At 47.1% G+C, this 23,081-nt stretch overlaps 1 protein-coding gene across 6 annotated transcripts in view; it reads right to left on the bottom strand.

Moving 5' to 3' along the window:
• Positions 1-23,081, bottom strand: part of mapta (microtubule-associated protein tau a) — a 158,571-nt gene that overhangs the window by 90,661 nt on the left and 44,829 nt on the right. The window contains exon 3 of one of the 6 annotated variants that reach the window (XM_060939392.1): positions 18,478-18,564. The exons of the other annotated variants lie outside the window; for them this stretch is intronic. Within the exon in view, the coding sequence (XP_060795375.1) occupies positions 18,478-18,564 (87 nt within the window). The remainder of the gene's footprint in view (positions 1-18,477; positions 18,565-23,081) is intronic. 6 annotated transcript variants of the gene reach the window in all.

The raw sequence follows: 23,081 nt of genomic DNA, 5'->3' as shown, positions 1-23,081 counted from the left end.
ATAATAATAATAATAATAATATAGATTTGCATTTTAATGTTATTAAAACCATCGTGTTATATTAAAGTTTCAAACAGAAATAGTGGTTTTCATGCTACCAATTTTTTGGTAAAGAAAATAAATTTTTTCTCAAGTTTATCACCATGGATTTATCACATGCTAGAACACAGTGGATTTATCGCGTGCTCTTCATTTGTTCAGAAATGGCTGAAGCTAAGTGGGAAGCAGCCCCTACTAATAATGCAAAAGTTTCCATGTCTTCCATGTTAATTCACCCTGATTTATACCTGTAGATATCTGTTAATAACCACTCATTTCTTTGTTCAAAATCACTTCATCTTAATTTAATACATTGTTGTGTATATCTATGGAAACATAGAGGACCAAGTTTCTTTGCAGGAAAACTCCTTTGGGAATGAAAAAAAAACACGGAGAAAAAGCTTGCCGCTCAAATCAGTCAGTGCGTTTACATGCACATAGAGAAAATCGAATTTCTGCCGTAGCTCAACTGAAATCAAAGTTCTAAATGCCATGGAAACACCTTAGCTTGGCTGAAATCGAACCGAAATGGATTTCTCGTAATCGAGCTACGCGACCTAGATTATGCGATTGTAGCTGAGCTACTTAGTGCATGTAAACCCTATCGAGCTACGTAGTCGAGCTACTTACTTCAGCACTGCCCCTTCCGGAAGTGACGAGACCACAAGCGGGAAACACAACAGCCTCGGTCGGTATGACAACAGTAGTAGTAGCGAGCAGCAGAAGAGGTCAGGAGGAACAACATCTCTCGATGTCGTCGTTCTTCTTGTGAACATGGAACTGATAACTTTGTTTAAACTCTTGAATAGCTCTTCTTCATGACAACAACCGGAAGTGTACCAACACGTGTAGCGACACCTGCGGCTCGGGTGCACAATGTACCTCATACAATAGCTCGATTTCCTTGTGTGCATGTAGGATTGGATTTCTCTGGCACCCCTGCTGGGACCCTTAGCTCGATTACCGACAGTAGCTCGATTTGGATGTGCATGTAAATGCACTGAATGAGGAACCAATTCACATGCAAATCCATGTCAGCCGGAGTCTTATCTCAAAAGGCTTATTCACGGAGCTAAGACCCGATCTTTATGCTTCAACAGAAACAACAAATTTTAAACATTTAATCAGTTGTGTTATATGGATTTTATAACTCCAACTTGAAGTTATAAAAAATAACTAATCATTAGTTTAAGATGTGTCAGTTAAGAAAAAGAAATGACATATCCTGGTCAAAAAACATAATCCACCACAAGAATGCAATTTAGTTTCTTTACAACACTAAAAAAATGTTGAGAGGAAAACATGTTCTCGTCAGGGAGCATATGTAACCTACTTTGCAAAATTTGCCAAGTTTGGTTTCTTTATTTAACCCTTTATTTACATCCCAAACAAATTATTTTTACTTGTTGTAATGTCAGCAATCACCATTTTCACCAAAAAAAGGAAATGCTAAATATTGAACGTAAAAACGTAAAAAAAACCTATATATTCATAACATGACTAGACAGAGAAATCTTTTAGCTTCAAAATGATATATCAAACATCATTTTTTGACAACGACAAGTATATTAATTTTGCGACCAAAGTCAGCTACCCTTTTAATTTCCACGCGGTAGTGAAACGTGATGTCATCGGCAGGTTCCCCTTCTTGTGTACCACGTCACGTGTGACGTGGCACAGATTATCAGCAATGGCAGATAGAACGCGATTTCCACTTGTCGATTGCTGTGCCGATATTCACCATCGACCGTCTCCTTTGGGCATCACTTGCTATTTTCTTTTTTTTTATTAATATTTTTATTATGATTTTTTTTTTCATACAAACAAGAACATTACACAATTCAAAAAATAAAAATAAAAATTGATAAATAAATAACGAAGTTCTATTATGTAATAATTAAATATTAAAGTTGCACAGTACAAATAAAACCAAAAGGAAAAAAAAAACCTAAAATAAATTTTAAAAAAAAGGGAGAGAGGGGGTCCATCAGTTAGGGGGCAGAGACTGGAGAGAGTGGAAGAATGTAAGAAAGGGAAGCCACTTGTTATAAAATTTAGCAGAGTTACCGTTCACTGAATATCTGATCTTTTCCAACTTTAGAAAAGACATGACGTCATTGAGCCACTGACGACTCGAGGGAGCTTTAGTCGACTTCCAGTGGAGTAGAAGGTGGCGTCTTGCCAGTAAGGAAGTAAAAGCTAAAATATCCAATTGATGAGAGGTAAACCAGTTATGGTCCTCTGGGAGCCCGAATATGGCAACATGGGGGGAGACTTTTATGGTCACTGATAGTATTTTAGACATGGTATCAAAATAATTCAACCAGAAGCAAGAGAGTAGCGGACAAGAGTAGAACATATGGGTTAAATTGCAGGATGAGGCATGACAGTTGTCGCATTTGTCAGCAATGCTGAGATAGATTTGAGACAATCGAGCTTTGGAAAAATGAACTCTAAACAGTACTTTAAACTGTATAAGTGTGAGACGAGCACAGGATGAGCTTGTGTGAATTTTTTTAAGAGCAGTGTCCCACCAGTCATCCTCCAAGTTTAGATCCAGTTCATCTTCCCAGGCAGTCTTAACTTTAGTAACTGGTGAGCAATCAAAAGAAAGAAGTTCGTTATAAACTTTAGAAATAAATGATTTTTGAAGTGGATCGCGGTTTAAAAACACCTCCCAGTGTAGAGTAGGCGGTAAGGAAGGAAAAACTGGAAACAAAGCTTTAGCGCAGTGTCTAATTTGAAAGTATCGAAAGAGATGAGAAGGTGGGAAATGAAATTCTTTTGAGAGATCTATAAAGCTGCGAAAAATACCATCCTTGTAAAGGTCTTTAAAACATTTCAGGCCTTTATTATGCCATGCAAGAAAGGTTGAATCTGTAAGCGGAAGTTGAAATAAATGATTCTTCAGTAAAGGAGCTAATGTAGATGCTGACTTAAATTTGAAGTGCTTCCTAAACTGATACCAAATTTTAAGTGTGGAGAGAACCACTTGATTATTTGTAAAGCCAGAGGGGTTAGATGGAATAAAAGAGGTAAGTAAAGCAGGTAAGGAGGATGAAACACATGACTGTGCCTCCAAGTTTGAACCAAAATGAAATTTTATGAATATGTGCCGCCCAATAATACAGTTGGAAATTAGGAAGTGTCAATCCACCATTGAATTTACATCTCTGAAGTATGGATTTACGGATCCTGGGAGCCTTTCCACACCATAAGAAATCAGAAATAGTTTGATCAATTGTTTTAAAAAAACTGCTTTGGCAGGAAAAGTGGGAGACAATGGAACAAAAATAGAAATTTGGGCAAGATGTTCATTTTAACTGCGTGAATTCTTCCAATTAACGAGAGAGGCAAGCTTCTCCATCTTTGGAAGTCAGATTTAATTTTAGACATTAAAGGTAAAAAATTAGCAGAAAAAAGTGACTTTAACATTCTGGTAACGCTGATCCCAAGATACCTAAAGCCAGACAGATTCATCTTAAAAGGGACATCTGACTGTGTAAGCTGTGATGCTGAAGCATTAATAGGATAGCATTCACTTTTAGAGATATTCACTTTATAGCCTGAGAATGATCCAAATCTCTGGAAAGCAGATAAAATTGTGGGAATAGAAAGGACAGGATCTGAGACATATAACAATAAATCATCAGCATAAAGTGACAACTTAAATTCTGTGCCCAATCGTGAGATCCCTCTAAAAGTTGAGGAGGACCTCAGAAAAATTGACAAGGGCTCTATAGCTAGTGCAAACAATAGAGGAGATAGAGGACACCCCTGTCTGGTACCACGGGTTAGAGTAAAAAAACTGGATTGGATGCCATTAGTGGAGATGCTTGCTTGTGGAGATGTATAAAGGAGACGTATCCATGAAATGAACCCATTTCCCAGTCCAAATTTCTTTAGTACAGTAAATAAATAGTCCCATTCAACCCTGTCGAAAGCTTTTTCTGCATCAACCGAGATTACTACTTTGGGTGTTGTTGTGGTAGTTTTAGAATAAATAATATTTAGGAGTGTGCGGACATTAAAAAATAACTGCTGCCCCTTAACAAATCCAGTTTGCTCATGTGAGACAATAGTTGGTACAATGTTTTCCAGGCGACAGGCCAAAGCTTTAGCAAGGATCTACATTTATTAATGAGAGAGGTCTGTATGAGCTGCAGAGATCTTTTTTTAAGAGGAGACTTATGGAGGCTTGCCTTAAAGTGGGAGGGAGAGTGCCATGTTCCAGTGATTCTTTATAAACAGCATGCAGTAAAGGGAGCAGTTTTTCCTGAAATCTCTTAAAAAATTCAACTGGGAATCCATCAGGGCCAGGAGCTTTGTTATTTTGCATGCTACTCACAGCGAGAGTAATTTCTTCTACCGTTAATGGGGAGTCAAGTTTTTTAGCAGCATCTAAGCTTAACACAGGAAAATTGAGGCTATCTAGGAATGAATTCACTTCAGTGGTGTCAGGTGAAGATTCAGATGTATATAAAGAGGAGTAAAATGAGTGAAAAACAGAATTAATGGTAGTGGGATCCTTATGCAATGAGCCAGATGAATCTTTTATCTGAGGGATCATACGTGAGGCTGCCTGGCGACGTAGTTGATGAGCCAGGAGCCGACTTGCCTTGTCGCCATGTTCATAATATGTGGAGCGTGATCGTAAGAGAAGTCGCTCTGCATCACTAGTGGTGATGAGATCAAATTCAGTCTGTAAATCAACATGTTGTTTAAGTAAACTGGGAGAGGGGCAAGTAGCGAGTTGTTGGTCCAATTTGGTGATATTAATAGAGAGTTCTTGCAATTTGGTTTTACGGGACTTATTCAAGTGGGCAGAGTAGGAAATAATTTGTCCCCGCAAGTATGCTTTTAATGATTCCCACAGCAGTGAACAAGAAACAGGTTCCATATCATTCTGATTTATAGAGATATAATCATCAATTTTAGTTGCAATAAATTCTGTGAACTTATCATCTGAGAGAAGTAATGTATTGAATCTCCAAGGTGTTGAGTAACGGGGTTGTGAAGAAAACTGAATATCTAAAGAAAGAGGAGCATGGTCAGAAATAACAATTGGGTGATAATTAACAGACAGTACTTTGGGAATTAGTTTAGCATCAATAAAATAATAATCAATCCGAGAGAAAGACTGATGCATCTGAGAAAAAAATGAATATTCCTTGGTACAAGGGTTATAAAATCTCCAAGGATCAATGCAACTGTTCATAGACATAAAATCTGAAAGTGACCTTGACATTAAAGAAGGGGTCAGAGTTCGTGGGTTAGAGCGGTCTAGGTTGGGATCAATTACACAGTTCATGTCCCCTCCAATTATAAGAAGGCTGTTGTTCAATGAGGGAAGACATTCAAAAAGTTTATTCATAAAGTGTGGATCATCAAAATTGGGGGCATATATGTTAACTAATAAAACGGGAGTATGGAATAGCGTGCCTGTAACAATTAAGTATCTGCCGTTTTTGTCTGGTATCACCTTAGAAGCTGAAAACTGGATTGACTTACCAATTAAAATAGCAACCCCCCTGGCTTTAGAGTTGAAATTAGAGTGAAACTCCTCAGAAACCCAAGAACATTTAAGTCTGGCCTGATCTTTGACGCGCATGTGGGTTTCCTGCAGAAACACTAGGTTAGCTTTAAGACGTTTCAAATGAGCAAATATCCTTGATTTCTTAATTGGACTCCCCATGCCTTTAATATTCCAGCTCAAAAATCTCACAGAGGATCCAATATGTGGAATATCAGAAGTACGAGCATTGGTGGACATATGTTAAGTTCCTAGAGATAGAAATAGACTGAAAGTGGACCCCCAGGGAAGGAAGGAAAAGAGGGGGGAAAAACGCAAAAAAAAAATTTACACAAAAAAAAAATAAAAAAAACACCACACTTACAAATTGAACCCCCACCCCATTGCACTTACAACGACCCCATCCCCAAACGATGGAGAACCCAGTGCTAACTCCACAAGGAGTCAGATCCCCAAAACGAAAACTTACGGCTTTGAGCATGACTATCGAGCTTCGGATTGAGCTCCTGCAGTCCTAGCAACATTTGACAGGTCGGTACAACTAATCAAGTCCAAGTTAAAGTGAAAACTGAAAACCACACAGTGTGCATATATGAGAATAGTAAAGAAAAGAGGAAACAAATGAAATAAAGTAATAACTGTCAATATTAACTGACACTGCTTCCTCAAGGTTGTGTATCATTTCTCAGTTCTCTCACTATTGAGGGATCTGATGAATGCGCTGGTCTCTTCTGGTGATTTAAACTCCTTCTCTGCACCGTTATGAGTGACCCGGAGGCGCGCCGGGTACAGCAAACCAAAGCGAATCCCCGGTATTTCGCGGAGCTGGCGTCGGACATCATTAAAGGAGGCTCGGGCACGGGCCGTCCTCGGAGTGTGGCCGGGGAAGACAGAAAAACTCATGTCTCCAATCTTGATCTGTTGCTGAGCCCTGGCTCGGCGCAGTATGTCCACACAGTCTGTATGGTAGTGCAGATGAGCGATTATGGGACGAGGGCGCTCTCCGGGCTTCGGCTTCGGCTGGAGAGTACGATGAGCGCGGTCCACGAGAGGCTCCTTCGCGAGGTTAAAGGCCTCCTTGAGCAGAGAGGAAACAGCTGTAGCAGTAAAGGAGGTGGAAAAATCTTCGGGAATGCCCACTAGCCGTATGTTGTTGCGCCGCGATCTCGCCTCCAAATCCCCGCATTTATTGTCCAATCTCGTCAGTTCAGTTGACAGATGCTCCACTTTAGCCTGTAAGGTAGTAATGTCGTCGGCGCAGGAGGACAGCGATGTCTCCATTTCACCTACGGTAGTCTTCAGAGTGCACACATCGGACTGGATGTTTGTAATGCTACTGGATAATTCAGACTTCACTGCCTGTAGCTCAGCCTTGATATTTGACAAGTTTTCGGTCAAGGCAGCATGAAGCTCAGTTTTAAAAATAGCCGACATCTCAACACGGAGTGACGAGAGCAGCTCGGCCTTAAAGTCGTGGAAAGCAGCGCCGCCTGCGGCCCCGGCCAGGCCAGAAGGGGAATCACTACGAGGCGGGGATGCAACGTGCGAAGCAGGTGTACCTAAAATAGTTTTTTTTAAAGGTTGCTGCAGGAGCTCGGAGAAACGCGTCCTACTTCATTAGTCGCTACACCGGAAGTCATCACTTGCTATTTTCCTTCGCTTCTTTTCCGAAGCTTACAATCGCGTTCTATCCGCCATTGCTGATAATCTGTGCCATGTCACATGTGACGTGGTATACAAGAAAGGGAACCTGCCGATGACATCACGTTTCACTACCGCGCGGAAATTAAAAGGGTAGGTGACTTTGGTCGCAAAATTAATATACTTGTCGTTGTCAAAAAATTATGTTTGATATATCATCTCATTATCTCTAGCCGCTTTATCCTTCTACAGGGTCACAGGCAAGCTGGAGCCTATCCCAGCTGACTACGGGCGAAAGGCGGGGTACACCCTGGACAAGTCGCCAGGTCATCACAGGGCTGACACATAGACACAGACAACCATTCACACTCACATTCACACCTACGGTCAATTTAGAGTCACCAGTTAACCTAACCTGCATGTCTTTGGACTGTGGGGGAAACCGGAGCACCCGGAGGAAACCCACACGGACACGGGGAGAACATGCAAACTCCACACAGAAAGGCCCTCGCCGGCCCCGGGGCTCGAACCCAGGACCTTCTTGCTGTGAGGCGACAGCGCTAACCACTACACCACCGTGCCGCCTTGATATATCATTTTGAAGCTAAAAGATTTCTCTGTCTAGTCATGTTGTCATAAAATGTATTGTATTTTATGCCAAAAAAAAATACATCCAATGGTGGAATGGCACTTTAAGTTTAAAATGAGACATTTAAGTACATAGAGAACATAAAAAAGCCAGAAATATTTTACACTATTGCTACAGAACTTGAGAATATTTATAGCTTATCTACATTCCAGAACTCAGCTCACAATCTCTCATTTCAGAAATTTCTGTGATACATTTATTACTAAGCTGCTAGCAGTTTCTGTTTTTTTTTTATGTCCAAATTACATCAAGAATTAACACTTTGCCTAAGGATTCAAACACAAAACACAAAGATAAAAGTAATTATTGGTAACACATATTCTCGTCTCGTCTCGTCTTCTTCCGCTTATCCAGGACCGGGTCGCGGAGGCAGCAGTCTAAGCATGGAAGCCCAAACTTCCCTTTCCCCAGACACCTCGGCCAGCTCCTCGGGAAGAACACCGAGGTGTTCCCAGGCCAGCCGAGAGACATAGTCCCTCCAGCGTGTCCTGGGTCTTCCCCGGGGCCTCCTCCCGGGGGGACATGCCTGGAACACCTCCCCAGGGAGGCGTCCAGGAGGCATCCGAAAAAGATGCCCGAGCCACCTCAGCTGGTTCCTCTCGATGTGGAGGAGCAGCGGCTCTACTCCGAGCTCCTCCCGAGTGACTGTGCTTCTCACCCTATCTCTAAGGGAGCGCCCAGCCACCCTGCGAAGGAAACTCATTTCAGCCGCTTGTATCCGCGATCTTGTTCTTTCTGTCATTACCCAAAGCTCATGACCATAGGTGAGAGTCGGAACGTAGATCGACCGGTAAATTGAGAGCTTCGCCTTTTGGCTCAGCTCCTTCTTCACCACGACGGACTGGTAAAGCGACCGCATCACTGCGGAGGCTGCACCGATCCACCTGTCGATCTCACGCTCCATCCTTCCCTCACTCGTGAACAAGATCCCGAGATACTTAAACTCCTCCACTTGAGGCAGGACTTCTCCACCAACCTGGAGAGGGCAAGCCACCCTTTTCCGGTCGAGAACCATGGCCTCGGACTTGGAGGTGCTGATTCTCATCCCAGCCGCTTCACACTCGACTGCAAACCGCCCCAGTGCATGCTGAAGGTCCTGGTTTGAAGAAGCCAACAGGACAACATCATCCGCAAAAAGCAGAGATGAAATCCTGTGGTTCCCAAACAGGATTCCTTCCGGCCCCTGGCTGTGCCTAGAAATTCTGTCCATAAAAATTATGAACAGAACCGGTGACAAAGGGCAGCCCTGATGGAGTCCCATATGCACTGGGAACAGGTCTGACTTACTGCCGGCAATGCGAACCAGACTCCTGCTCCGTTCGTACAGGGACCGGACAGCCCTTAGCAAAGAGCCCCGAACCCCATACTCCCGAAGCACCCCCCACAGAATACCACGGGGGACACGGTCGAATGCCTTCTCCAGATCCACAAAGCACATGTGGACTGGTTGGGCAAACTCCCATGAACCCTCGAGCACCCTATGAAGGGTATAGAGCTGGTCCAGTGTTCCGCGACCAGGACGAAAACCGCATTGTTCCTCCTGGATCCGAGGTTCGACTATTGGTCGAATTCTCCTCTCCAGTACCCTGGAGTAAACTTTCCCTGGGAGGCTGAGAAGTGTGATTGGAGCACACTCTCCGGTCCCCTTTCTTAAAAAGAGGGACCACCACCCCAGTCTGCCACTCCAGAGGCACTGTCCCCGACCGCCACGCGATGTTGCAGAGGCGTGTCAACCAAGACAGCCCCACAACATCCAGAGACTTGAGATACTCAGGGCGGATCTCATCCACCCCCGGTGCCTTGCCACCGAGGAGCTTGCAAACCACCTCAGTGACTTCGGCTTGGGTAATGGACGAGTCCACCTCTGAGTCATCAGCCTCAGTCTCCTCAGTGGAAGACATGACGGTGGGATTGAGGAGATCCTCAAAGTATTCCTTCCACCGCCCGACAATGTCCCCAGTCGAGGTCAACAGCTCCCCACCCGCACTGTAAACAGTGTTGGCAGAGTACTGCTTCCCCCTCCTGAGGCGCCGGACGGTTTGCCAGAATTTCTTCGAGGCCGACCGATAGTCCTTCTCCATGGCCTCCCCGAACTCCTCCCAGTTCCGAGTTTTTGCCTCCGCAACTGCCCGAGCTGCAGCACGCCTGGCCTGCCGATACCCGTCGGCTGCCTCAGGAGTCCCGGAGGTCAACATGGCCCGATAGGACTCCTTCTTCAGCTTGACGGCATCCCTTACTTCCGGTGTCCACTACCGGGTTCGGGGATTGCCGCCACGACAGGCACCGGAGACCTTGCGGCCACAGCTCCGAACAGCTGCGTCCACAATGGAGGTAGAGAACATGGTCCACTCAGACTCAATGTCCCCCGCCTCCCTCGGAAGCTGGGAAAAGCTCTCCCGGAGGTGGGAGTTAAAGACCTCCCCAACAGAGTGCTCGGCCAGACGTTCCCAGCAGACCCTCACAATACGTTTGGGCCTGCCAGGTCTGTCCAGCTTCCTCCTCCGCCAGCGGATCCAACTCACCACCAGGTGGTGATCAGTTGACAACTCAGCCCCTCTCTTCACCCGAGTGTCCAAGACATAGGGTCGGAGATCAGATGACACGACTACAAAGTCGATCATCGACCTCCAACCTAAGGTGTCCTGGTGCCACGTGCACTTATGGACACCCCTATGCTCGAACATGGTGTTCGTTATGGACAAACTGTGACTAGCACAGAAGTCCAATAACAAAACACCACTCGGGTTCAGATCGGGGAGGCCGTTCCTCCCAACCACGCCCCTCCAGGTGTCACTGTCATCGCCCACGTGAGCATTGAAGTCCCCCAGTAGCACAATGGAGTCCCCAGTCTGAGCACCCCTCAGTGCCTCTCCCAGGGACTCCAAGAAGGCCGGATACTCTATACTGCTATTTGGCCCGTAGGCACAAACAACAGCAAGAGCCCTCTCCCCAATCCGAAGGCGCAGAGAGGCGACCCTCTCGTTCACTGGGGTAAACTCCAACACATGGCGGCTGAGCTGGGGAGCTATAAGGAAGCCCACACCAGCCCGCCGCCGCTCACCACGGGCGACTCCAGAGAAGTGGAAAGTCCAGCCCCTCTCGAGGAGCTGGGTTCCAGAGCCCAAGCTGTGCGTGGAGGTGAGCCCGACTATCTCTAGCCGGTACCTCTCAACCTCCCGCACAAGCTCAGGCTCCTTCCCCCCCAGCGAAGTGACATTCCATGTCCCAACAGCCAGCCGCTGTGTCCGGGGATCAGGTCGTCGAGGCCCCTGCCTTCGACTGCCACCCAATCCACACTGCACCAAACCCCTACTGCTACCTCTGTGGGTGGTGAACCCACAGGAGGTCGGGCCCACGTCACCTCTTCGGGCTGAGCCCGGCTGGGCCCCATGGGCAAAGGCCCGGCCACCAAGCGCTCGCATATGAGCCCCAACCCCGGGCCTGGCTCCAGGGTGGGGCCCCGGCTGCGTCCTACCGGGCGACGTCACGGTCCTGGATTTTTTCTCCATAGGGGTTTTTTGGTGAACTGCTCTTGGTCTGGCCTGTCACCTAGGACCTGTCTGCCTTGGGAAACCCTAACAGGGGCATAATGCCCCCGACAACATAGCTCCTAGGATCATTCAAGCACACAAACCCCTCCACCACAATAAGGTGGCAGTTCTAGGAGGGGTGGTAACACATATTATGACAAGAAATAAAGCAGAATGAGCATTTTCTAAGAGCATGCATATCTTAATATGCATGCTCTTAGAAAATGCTCATTCTGCTTTATTCTACCTTCAAATGTGTCCACGTTTATGATGCAATGAACTCATCATTTGATATTCCATATTAATGAATAAGTAAAAAACAAATGATACTTCTGTGGCAACGGGGGCGTGGTCAAGCGCCGGTCTGTGACAGGAGGGCGGAGTCAGGGAAGGTAAGTGGCAGAATCACTTCACCTGAGAGCAATTAACCTGTGTTTGTGTGTCTTCCCAGCAACCACGCCCTATATAAGGAGAGAGAGAGCAGAGGAAATGAGCTCTCTCCCGCACCAGACGACTTGTGTGTGTGTGTGTGTCTGGGTGACTGGGAGTGTGTGTGTGTTTGACTGAAAAGTAACACAATAAATAGTTTTTGGAACTCAGTTCTGTCCTGCCATACTTCTGTGCTCCACCCACCTGCTCTGACCTTCTACAGTGGTGCCGAAACCCAGGCAATCTGGAGCACAGCAGCCTCACAGCCCCATGGAGTCCTCCCCGTTTGCTGAACTGGTCCACGCCCTTGCCACGGCCCAGCAAAGCCAGCACCAGGCGCTACTCACCCTCCGAAAGGAGCAAGAAGAGCGGTTCGAGGCCCTGGTGTTGGCCCAACAAGAAGATCGACAGGCGTTCCGGCACCTCCTCGCGTCGGCGGGGTCCACCAGCGCTCCTACCGCGGGCCCGTCTCCCCTCACTGTCACCAAGATGGGCCCGCAGGATGACCCCGAGGCGTTCATCACGCTCTTTGAGCAAGTCGCCGAAGCCTCAGGGTGGCCGATGGAGCAGCGCGCGGCGCGCCTCCTCCCCCTGCTCACGGGAGAAGCACAGCTGGCCACGCTACAGCTCCCCGCCGACCACCGGCTGGCCTACGCGGACCTCCGCCGGGCCGTCCTCCAGCGCGTGGGGCGCACTCCAGAACAGCAGCGCCAGCGCTTCCGCGCGCTGCGCTTGGAGGAAGTCAGCCGGCCGTTCGCGTTTGGCCAGCAGCTCCGGGACGCCTGCTGGCGGTGGCTGAGGGCCAACAACCGCGACGCCGAAGGAATCCTCGACCAGGTGGCGCTGGAACAGTTCGTCGCTCGCTTGCCAGCAGGAACTGCGGAGTGGGTCCGGTGCCACCGCCCGGCGTCGCTGGATCAGGCAGTCGAGCTGGCGGAGGACCATTTGGCAGCTGTCCCGGCGGCAGGACGGCAGAGGGCATCTTCTCTTCTCTCTCTCTCTCTCTCTCTCCCCCTCCTCCTGTGTTCCGTCCTCGCCCCATTCCCCCACCGCGGAGGCAGGGGCCGGCCCCACCCCAGCCGGCCCGCCGCACCCGCGGTGCCCTCCCGTTTCTCCCTTCTGTGTCTGTCTCTCCCCCACCTCAGGTGAGTGAACCCCAGATCACCGGTGCAGAGGGAAAGCCCGGGCTGGTTGGCTGGCGCTGCGGGGAGCCGGGCCACTTTCAACAGCAGTGCACGACAATGGAAGTGGGCGCAGTGGTTCGGATCCCCGACGCGCCAGAGGCCGCCCTCGATCGGGCCGGAGCGTATCACATACCGGTGAGTATCCAAGGGGCTACATATCAGGCGTTGGTGGATTCTGGTTGTAATCAGACCTCAATTCGCCAAAGCCTGGTTCAAAACGAGGCATTGGGGGGAGCACAAGGGGTTGTGTGTGCACGGGGATGTTCACCGCTACCCTTTGGTGTCGGTCCACATTATTTTCAGAGGGGAAAAATTTATAGTGAAGACGGCGGTTAATCCTCGCCTTACCCACTCTTTAATTTTGGGGACTGATTGGCCGGGATTTCGGGGTTTAACGACGCACCTAGTAGAGAGTGGGTCCTGCCAGTTGACAGGGGGAGGTCCCGGTGTCGCTTTGGCAGGAGCAGCTGTCGCAGAGTCATCTACGTCATCTCCGCATCAGAGTGAGGAGCCGCCGGCCCCTCCTCTCTCTATTGGGGAATCCCTTGCGGATTTCCCATTAGAGCAGTTGCGAGACGAGACTCTGCGGCATGCGTTTGACCAAGTGAGAGTAATCGATGGTCAAACGCTCCCGCCGAACGCCATCCCGTCCTTCCCCTACTTCACGATTATGAAGGATAGATTATACCGAGTGACACAGGACACTCAAACTAAAGAGCGAGTCACACAGCTTTTGATTCCAAAGAGCCGCTGGGAATTGGTATTCCAGGCGGCTCACTTTAATCCCATGGCTGGACACTTGGGGCAGGATAAAACACTAGCCCGAATAATGGCCTGATTCTATTGGCCGGGGATTCGCGGCGATGTCCGTAGGTAGTGTACGGCATGCCGTGAATGCCAGTTAGTAAATCCAGCGGCCATTCCAAAAGCGCCTTTGCGCCCTCTACCGTTAATCGAGACCCTGTTTGAGAGAATTGGGATGGATCTCGTCGGGCCATTAGATCGGTCAGCACGAGGGTACCGCTTTATATTAGTTCTGGTGGACTATGCAACGCGATACCCAGAAGCAGTGCCTCTGCGCAATATCTCAGCACGCAGTATTGCAGAGGCACTCTTCCGCGTCATCTCCCGAGTTGGAATCCCGAAAGAGATTCTGACTGACCAAGGCACTACGTTTATGTCACGAACACTGCGCGAACTGTATGGGTTATTGGGGATTAAGCCGATCCGCACCAGCGTATATCACCCACAAACGGACGGTTTAGTGGAACGGTTCAACCGCACCCTCAAAAATATTATTAAGAAATTCGTAAGTGAGGACGCACATAATTGGGATAAGTGGCTCGAACCCTTGCTGTTCTCAGTGCGAGAGGTCCCCCAAGCCTCCACGGGGTTCTCCCCGTTCTAATTATTATATGGGCATAAGCCGCGCGGCATCCTGGACGTGCTGCGGGAAAATTGGGAGGAGGGACCTTCACAAAGTAAGAACGAAATTCAGTACGTTATGGACCTGCGCGCAAAACTCCACACGCTCACACACCTAACTCAGGAGAATTTGCGGCAGGCCCAGGAACGGCAAGCCCGCCTGTACAACAAGGGAACGCGCCTTAGAGTTCACACCGGGAGATAAAGTACTCGTACTGTTGCCCACGTTGAGCTCCAAATTGATCGCCAAGTGGCAAGGGCCCCTTGAGGTCACACGGCGAGTCGGGGACGTCGACTATGAGGTGAGGCGAACAGACAGGGGTGGGGCGCTACAGATCTACCACCTCAATCTGCTGAAACTCTGGAACGAGGAGGTCCCCGTGGCGTTGGTGTCAGTAGTTCCGGAGAAGGCGGAGCTGGGGCCGGAGGTTCAAAAAGGGACATTGGCATCATGTACCTCTCCGGTCCCCTGTGGAGACCACCTCTCCCCGACCCAACTCACGGAGGTCGCCCAGTTGCAGGCCAAGTTTTCGGATGTGTTCTCGCCCCTGCCCGGTCGCACTAACCTCATAGAACACCACATAGAGATGCCCCCGGGGGTGGTAGTGCATAGCCGCCCTTACAGGCTACTGGAACACAAAAAAAAGGTGGTTCGGGAAGAACTTCAGGCCATGCTCGAAATGGGCATCGTTGATGAGTCCCACAGTGACTGGAGCAGCCCGGTGGTCTTGGTTCCCAAGGCCGACGGCTCGGTCCGGTTCTGTGTGGACTATAGAAAAGTCAACGCGGTGTCTAAATTCGACGCGTACCCAATGCCTCGTATTGATGAGCTGCTCGATCGACTAGGCATGGCTCGCTTTTACTCGACACTGGATTTGACGAAGGGATATTGGCAGATCCCCTTGACTCCATTATCCCGGGAGAAAACAGCCTTTTCCACACCGTTCGGCTTACACCAGTTCGTCACATTTCCGTTTGGGCTGTTTGGGGCGCCCGCTACGTTTCAGCGGCTGATGGACAGGGTCCTCCGGCCCCACGCCACCTATGCGGCCGCGTATTTAGATGATATTATCATTTATAGTAATGACTGGCAGTGGCACCTGCAACACCTGAGGGCCGTCCTTAGGTCACTGAGGCGGGCGGGACTCACTGCCAACCCAAAGAAGTGTGCGATTGGGCGGGTGGAAGTACGGTATCTGGGCTTCCACTTGGGCAACGGGCAGGTGCATCCCCAAATTAATAAGACAGCAGCGATTGCGGCCTGCCCGAGGCCCAAGACCAAAAAGGGGGTGAGACAGTTCCTGGGGCTGGCTGGCTACTATCGTAGGTTTATACCTAATTATTCGGACGTCACCAGCCCGCTGACTGACCTCACTAAAAAGGGGGCGCCAGATCCGGTCCAGTGGACGGAGCAGTGCCAGCGGGTTTTCTCTGAGGTAAAGGCTGCACTGTGTGGGGGGCCACTTTTACACTCCCCTGACTTCTCTCTCCCTTTTACGTTACAGACGGATGCGTCGGACAGAGGGCTGGGGGCCGTTTTGTCCCAGCAGGTGGAGGGGGAGGACCGCCCAGTCCTGTACATCAGTCGGAAGCTGTCAGTGCATGAGGGGCGCTACAGCACGATTGAGAAGGAGTGCCTGGTGATCAAGTGGGCGGTCCTCGCCCTCCGTTACTACCTGCTGGGGCGCCCTTTCACCCTCTGTTCGGACCACGTGCCCCTCCAGTGGCTCCACCGCATGAAGGATGCCAACGCGCGGATCACCCGTTGGTATCTGGCACTCCAACCCTTCAACTTCAAGGTGGTCCACAGGCCGGGGGCACAGATGGTCGTGGCGGACTTCCTCTCCCATCAAGGGGGGGGGGAGTCGGCTGCAGGCCGGACGGGCGCCCAGCCTGAGTCGGGCGGTGGGGGTATGTGGCAGCGGGGGCATGGTCAAGCACCGGTCTGTGACAGGAGGGCGGAGTCAGGGAAGGTAAGTGGCAGAATCACTTCACCTGAGAGCAATTAACCTGTGTTTGTGTGTCTTCCCAGCAACCACGCCCTATATAAGGAGAGAGAGAGCAGAGGAAGTGAGCTCTCTCCCGCACCAGACGACTTGTGTGTGTGTGTGTCTGGGTGACTGGGAGTGTGTGTGTGTTTGACTGAAAAGTAACACAATAAATAGCTTTTGGAACTCAGTTCTGTCCTGCCGTACTTCTGTGCTCCACCCACCTGCTCTGACCTTCTACAACTTCTAATTCGAAATATTATATTTGACATGTGCAGGTTTCAAATTTTGTCTTATAAAATATTTTATTCAAATAAAGAATCACTTATCCCAGCTTTTTATTGAAGAGTTGGTATGTAGACACATTGTTATTAAGCATTAGCATATTAGCACAAAGTATATTTACAGGATAGGTGCAAGGATGAGGAATCTGTTGTGGTATGTGGTTGTGTATGGAGAGTGCATGGACAGATAAGCATCAGACATCAGACATTTCAGTAACTCTATAACTAACAGGTTCACTAGTTATCTACAATTTGTAAGAAAGAGTTATATTCTTAATTATGGCAGGCATCTGAGACAAGCATGCAAACATACAGACAGGCAAAGATAGACACACAAAGAAGCAACTAACTTGCTGAAATATTTTTGCAACAAATCTCTCAGAGTTATGGGACCCCAACAGAAAATCAGTCACCTTGATAAACACTTTTTTTCATCAATCTTGAAACAAACATACTTTTAGATAAAGAATCTATAGATTAACAAACCCCTAAAAGCAAAGAGTTATGTCAGTTGAATAGACTGAGCAGCACACCACCTCTGGGGTTCTAACTGATCCCACTCAGTAGTTTAGGTCCTTTTAGGGTTAAATGTATGAATCATGCTTTTGACCTGAGTAAAAAGGTTGTGTGCCACAAATAACACCTATTATGGATATAATAATTGCATATTAATGATGTTATACTTTTATACCAATTTCCTATATGTGGTTTCAGGGCTCTTTTTATGTGCAAAGTTCCCCTGCATAATTAACTATGAAACAGCAGCCCACAAACATTACAACAAGTCCAGATTTATGAATTTATATCTGAACTTGTAGGGGTGGCACGGTGGTGTAGTGGTTAGCATCGTCGCCTCACAGCAAGAAGGTCTGGGTTCGAGCCCTGTGGCTGGCGAGGGCCTTTCTGTGCGGCGTTTGCATGTTCTCCGGGTGCTCCAGTTTCCCCCACAGTCCAAAGACATGTAAGTTAGGTTAACTGGTGACTCTAAAGTGAGTGTGAATGGTTGTCTGTGTCTATGTGTCAGCCCTGTGATGACCTGGTGACTTGTCCAGGGTGTACCTTGCCTGTAGTCAGCTGGGATAGGCTCCAGCTTGCCTGCGACCCTGTAGGACAGGATAAAGCGGCTAGAGGAGATGAGATCTCATCTCATCTCATTATCTCTAGCCGCTTCATCCTTCTACAGGGTCGCAGGCAAGCTGGAGCCTATCCCAGCTGACTACGGGCGAAAGGCGGGGTACACCCTGGACAAGTCGCCAGGTCATCACAGGGCTGGAGATGAGATCTGAACTTGTATATTATTACCAAAAACACGACTTGGCAAATTTTGCAAAGTAGCCTCCAAATATAAACAAATACCACCTGACTATTCCACAAAGTAACAGAAATCTCAGAGCTTCATGCAAATTGCAGTGTTCAGCATGACACGCACGCCCTCCAACCAGGGGGAGCCATCTTAGTTTCACTCTTAGCTTCATTATTGGGAGGAATAAAGCAATGCTAGAATTTGAGATTCAACTAACAATGGAAAAAAATACTGTAATGTGGATTTCATATAACCATACAATTGAAATCAAGCTTTCAAAATGTCAAGGGTTTAAGGTGGGAAAGCATGTCAACTAATTATCAATTAGGATTAAAACATGGCAAACCAATTTGTCAAAGTAAACAAATAAGATGCAGGAACTGAACAAACAGAAGTTTCTGTAAGTAACTAAATGCATGACAAACCAAACTATTTTAGCCTGCAGGGTTCATGCCATGCTACACCTCCTCACCAGAGGGGGCACTCTCTATTTTGGAGACCTCAGTCTCTGATATTAGCTCATCTTCTGTCAGTTTGACTGAAGCTTCCTGGGACACCTCTGTAAGAAAAGATTTCACAGTTACTTGCACATGTCAGGGAGGGACATATGAAGCATGCAAACGGGCACATTTTTTCAAGTGTTTCTCTGAAATAAGTTATCGACCTTACCTTAATATCGACCTTAATATAGTGGCAGACTGTTCTAAGAATTCAAGAAGACCATATAATATCGACCACACGGCTCAATTTTTAGAATTCAACTACATTCTTATGCAAAGGTCACACATAGCCGGTTGATCCATGAGAACCGTGGCTGGGGCCTACCATGCTATTCCGGCAGATTTTGGAGGTGATCTGTCACATAAATTTGGGTGGAGTAAATATGCAAATGAAGCTACAATGGTAGCAACGGAAGACGCTGTTAAAACTAATGGCAGCAGCGACATATAGCGACATATGGCCTTACGGCAGTGATGGCAGTGCTTACGGTTTTCACAACTGCAGTATGGCATAGCCACAGCAAGACAAAATAAGCCACACCCCCTAGGCGAACTTTTCGCTTTCTCCAGAATATTGTTCCATGAGCATTTTGAGCTCGATGGTTGTGACAGAATGCTATGGTAACCCCCGGTAGCCCACGTAGGCCTCACATATGCCTCAAGGATGCTCACGGATGCCTTCATGGTTGTAAGGGACAAATTCATCTGGCGTTTGACTCACAGCAAATTTCAACATGACAAAACTTTCCATGGATGGAAATCACGCCCTCCCAATTGTAAAGGTAGCTCCCCAGCTCTCATATATTCCGATGGAAGGGCCCAGAATATGTGCCAGTTGATCCCCAGAAGGCCCAAAATCGTCTACCAGCATCTACCGTGAAGTGATTCCAGTTATGTGAGACCTTAGCATTAATCAGTGATCACACTGACTAGCAGTAGCACCAGCAGAAGCAACATATTTTCTACTGTTTGCTACGGTTCTGCAGCAGAACAGTTTACACCACTAGTGTTACACTAGTGATGTATGAACTGAATGTTGGTTCAAGTTGAACTTGATTCAACTTTCTGAGTGTAACACAATGCTCATCAATATCAGTTTAAAGAAAGAAAGCACAACTTTATTCATCACACACTTGTGAAATTTCCTCTCTGCATTTAACCCACCTGAAGCAGTGAACACACACATGCGAGCAATGAGCACACACACATACCCAGAGCAGTGGGCAGCCATGCTAACAGCGCCCGGGGAGCAGTTGGGAGTTAGGTGCCTCACTCAAGGGCACCTCAGCCCAAGGCCATCCCATATTAACCTAACCGCATGTCTTTGGACTGTGGGGGAAACCGGAGCACCTGGAGGAAACCCACGCAGACATGGGGAGAACATGCAAACTCCACACAGAAAGGCTGCTGGGTTCGAACCCAGAACCTTCTTGCTGTGAGGCGACCGTGCTAACCACTACACCACCGTGCTGTTTAATGTATCCTAGGAATGTTTCAGACATTTTGACCGATCAAACCGGTAATATTCCTCTCTCTCTCTCTCTCTCTCTCTCTCTTTTACTTTCCTCATCCTCCAGTCCCAAAACTACTAAGAAAACTCTATTACTGGTATCCATTTTTCCAAGTCTTTTTCATTGTTGTGTGGAATGTTAATGTGTCACATCACTTAGGAATGAGATATAACTTTATCAAATTATTATTGTCCGAACAATGTGTTATGCTGTGCCGCTTCATTTTTTTTTCAATGTGATCCCCAGCTAATTCACCACTCTGACACATGCAACAGTTTTTCCACCTTGTGGGCAGCATGCGGTGGAAGGTAAGGGGGGTGGGGGTGTGGGGGTTACACATTAGCGAGGGCTGTAGACTGGGGAAATCTAGGCTAAATGAAGGTCATGAATAGGGTGAAAAGAGAACATTACAGCAGTACTTGCAGCGTTTGAATGTGTGTAACACAAGGGAGGCTATTGTTCATTGGGCTGGCACATATGCAAAAGGCTGTCAGTCAGTACCATGACTGCATCACTCTGTTTGTCTTTCCATGTTTTATTTTTTTGCTCTCAGTGTCAACAGTCAGCAGTTCTGTTCTGAAGTGGTCAGGCCTACCTTAAAAAGCTAAACTGACATCTGCAGCCATTTTAGATCTTAGCACTCAATAAATTATTAGAAGCCTACAGGAGCAGACTTGTGGTATAAATTTACACTAAGTTTACACTCAAGTCTTTATCAGTGACATTTGATAACTTCAGTTACAAGATATACAAGATGCAAGAGAAGTTCAGCTACAAGGGACTGAAGTCCCTTTTATCTGAAGAAAATCAATTTAAAATTATATTGATGCTCATACTCAAGTTCCATTTATTACACTTAGCATGGCTTGACTTTATAGTATACAGTTATTGAAAGGAAATGATTTATAATCGCACTATCCGGTGCCACCCAGATGAGGATAGGTTCCCTTTTGATTCTGGTTCCTCTCAAGGTTTCTTCCTCTTGTTGGATCAGGGAGTTTTTCCTTGCCAACTTCACCTCTGGCTCACTCATTAGGGATAAATTAAAATTTTAGATCCAGACTTGAAGCTGTTATGGGAAAACACCCACTACACCAAGTTCATGTTCATATTGCTTAGTGATTTAAAGGTGCTGGCTGCAAAGTTATCTGAAATTTTCAAAATCTTATTGTGCCTGGCATTTTCCTATGTCCCAAAAGAACAATATCATGTGGATGAGAAACAAAGTGAGTGTGAACCTGTGCTCTGTGCACTCTCACTGCTGCTCTTTATAAATCAGAAATAATTCAGCTTGTTCATATCAACAGAACACCAAGACCGGAAGTTTTTACCTCCTGTGCAAAGATTGGAAGTGGAGGCCATCCACATCAGATATGCTTTAATATCAACAGATCTTTAAGCTACATGAATCCATTGATCATGGCACACCTTCAGCTTGTTCAGTGTGCTGAGTGCAGGATGTTTACTCATTCTTCCTCCGTTGCTAGTGATTAGCTTTATTTGTGATAAGTGTAGATTAGTTAGTTCTCTAAAGGAAAAGGTTGCCGCTTTGGAGGTGTGTATCCAGACTTTAGAGAAGGATAGTGAGAATGACAACAGTGCAGTTTCTGCAGGGGAAAGTCTGAATGCCCAAGGTGGAGTTAGCAATCCCCCAAATCTGGCATTAGAGCCCTCAGAGCAGGGCAAATGGGTGACGACTCGGCTGCATAAATCTAGAGCCAAAGCTCACCCACAGGAGCACCGCTCCTCTCTGCTTCATGCGCCAAACAGGTTTGTTCTCCTCAGTGATGCACCTGCTGAAAAACCTGAAAGAGCTCTGGTTATAGGAGACTCTATCATATGTCACGTGAAACTAATGAGGCCTTTGGGGCACCAGCAACTTTAGTCAGGTGTATACCAGGAGCCAGGTCACTGGACGTAGCAGGTAATCTTTGGGTCCTAGGCAAGCACAGGTTCTTAAAATAGTTATCCATGTAGGAGCTAATGATATACGCCTTCATCAGTCTGAGGTTACTAAGAGTAACTTTGTAGAGCTGTTTAAAATAGCAAAGGCAATGCTGTAGTATGCTCTGGCAAGATACCAATGTGGCCTGGCGATGTAGTTTACAGCAGGTTATGGTCGCTGAAATGCTGGTTGTCCAGGTGGTGCTCTGAAAACAGTGTGGGCTTTATATATAATTGGACTAATTTTGAGGGCACTGCTAGCCTGTTAGGGTGGGATGGTATCCATCCCACTCAGGAAGGCGCTGCTCTCATTTCTTGCGGCATAGCTCATAGTCTCAGACCAGCTCTAGTTAACTTATGACAATCCAGAGCCAAGGCCAGGGAGCAGACGAATAGGCTAAACCAACTGTCTGCCAGCTGCACAGAGTCATCACTCAGGGTCCACTACATCGAGACTGTGTCTGTTCCCCGAGCTAAACAAAAGGCGTCGCAGTTATTTATAATGATTATCTAGGTGTAACACCCGGTTATAAATTTAATACATTTGAAGTTCTTCATACTAATATAATGTATGTAGTCTCGAAAAATAAGTCTATCCAGTCAATACCTTTACTTATTATTTACAGGCCCCCAGGGCCATATTCTGAGTTTCTTTCTGAATTTGTGGATTTTGTCTCAGACCTGGTCATTTCCTTAGACAAAGCTTTAGTTGTTGGAGATTTTAATGTTCAGTTTGATAACCCTGAAGATCCTCTGAAAACAGCATTTGTGTCCATTTTAGATGCAGTAAGGGTTAATCAGAATGTCATAGGACCTACCCATAATGGTGGTCACACTCTCGATCTAATAGTAACATTCGGGTTAAATACAGAAAATATAGTCACACTTCCACAGTCTGAAGTTATCTCAGATCATTATCTCATCTCATTCAAAATATGTCAGAGCAATAATATATGCACCTCACCACACTACTGTATTAAACATACATTCATGGCAACTACTGCACAGAGTTTTATAAATAAGCTTCCAGAGTTATCAACTTTGATTGGATCACTGTCAGCCCCCACAGAACTTGATAGTGGAATGTTTAGCGTCAACATTCCACTATATGTTAGATAATG

Source organism: Neoarius graeffei, chromosome 14 (assembly GCF_027579695.1).
Source record: "Neoarius graeffei isolate fNeoGra1 chromosome 14, fNeoGra1.pri, whole genome shotgun sequence".
NCBI classification, from domain to species: Eukaryota; Metazoa; Chordata; class Actinopteri; order Siluriformes; family Ariidae; genus Neoarius; species Neoarius graeffei.
Note: the sequence above shows the minus strand (reverse complement) of the source record. Positions and strands in the feature narration are given on the sequence as shown.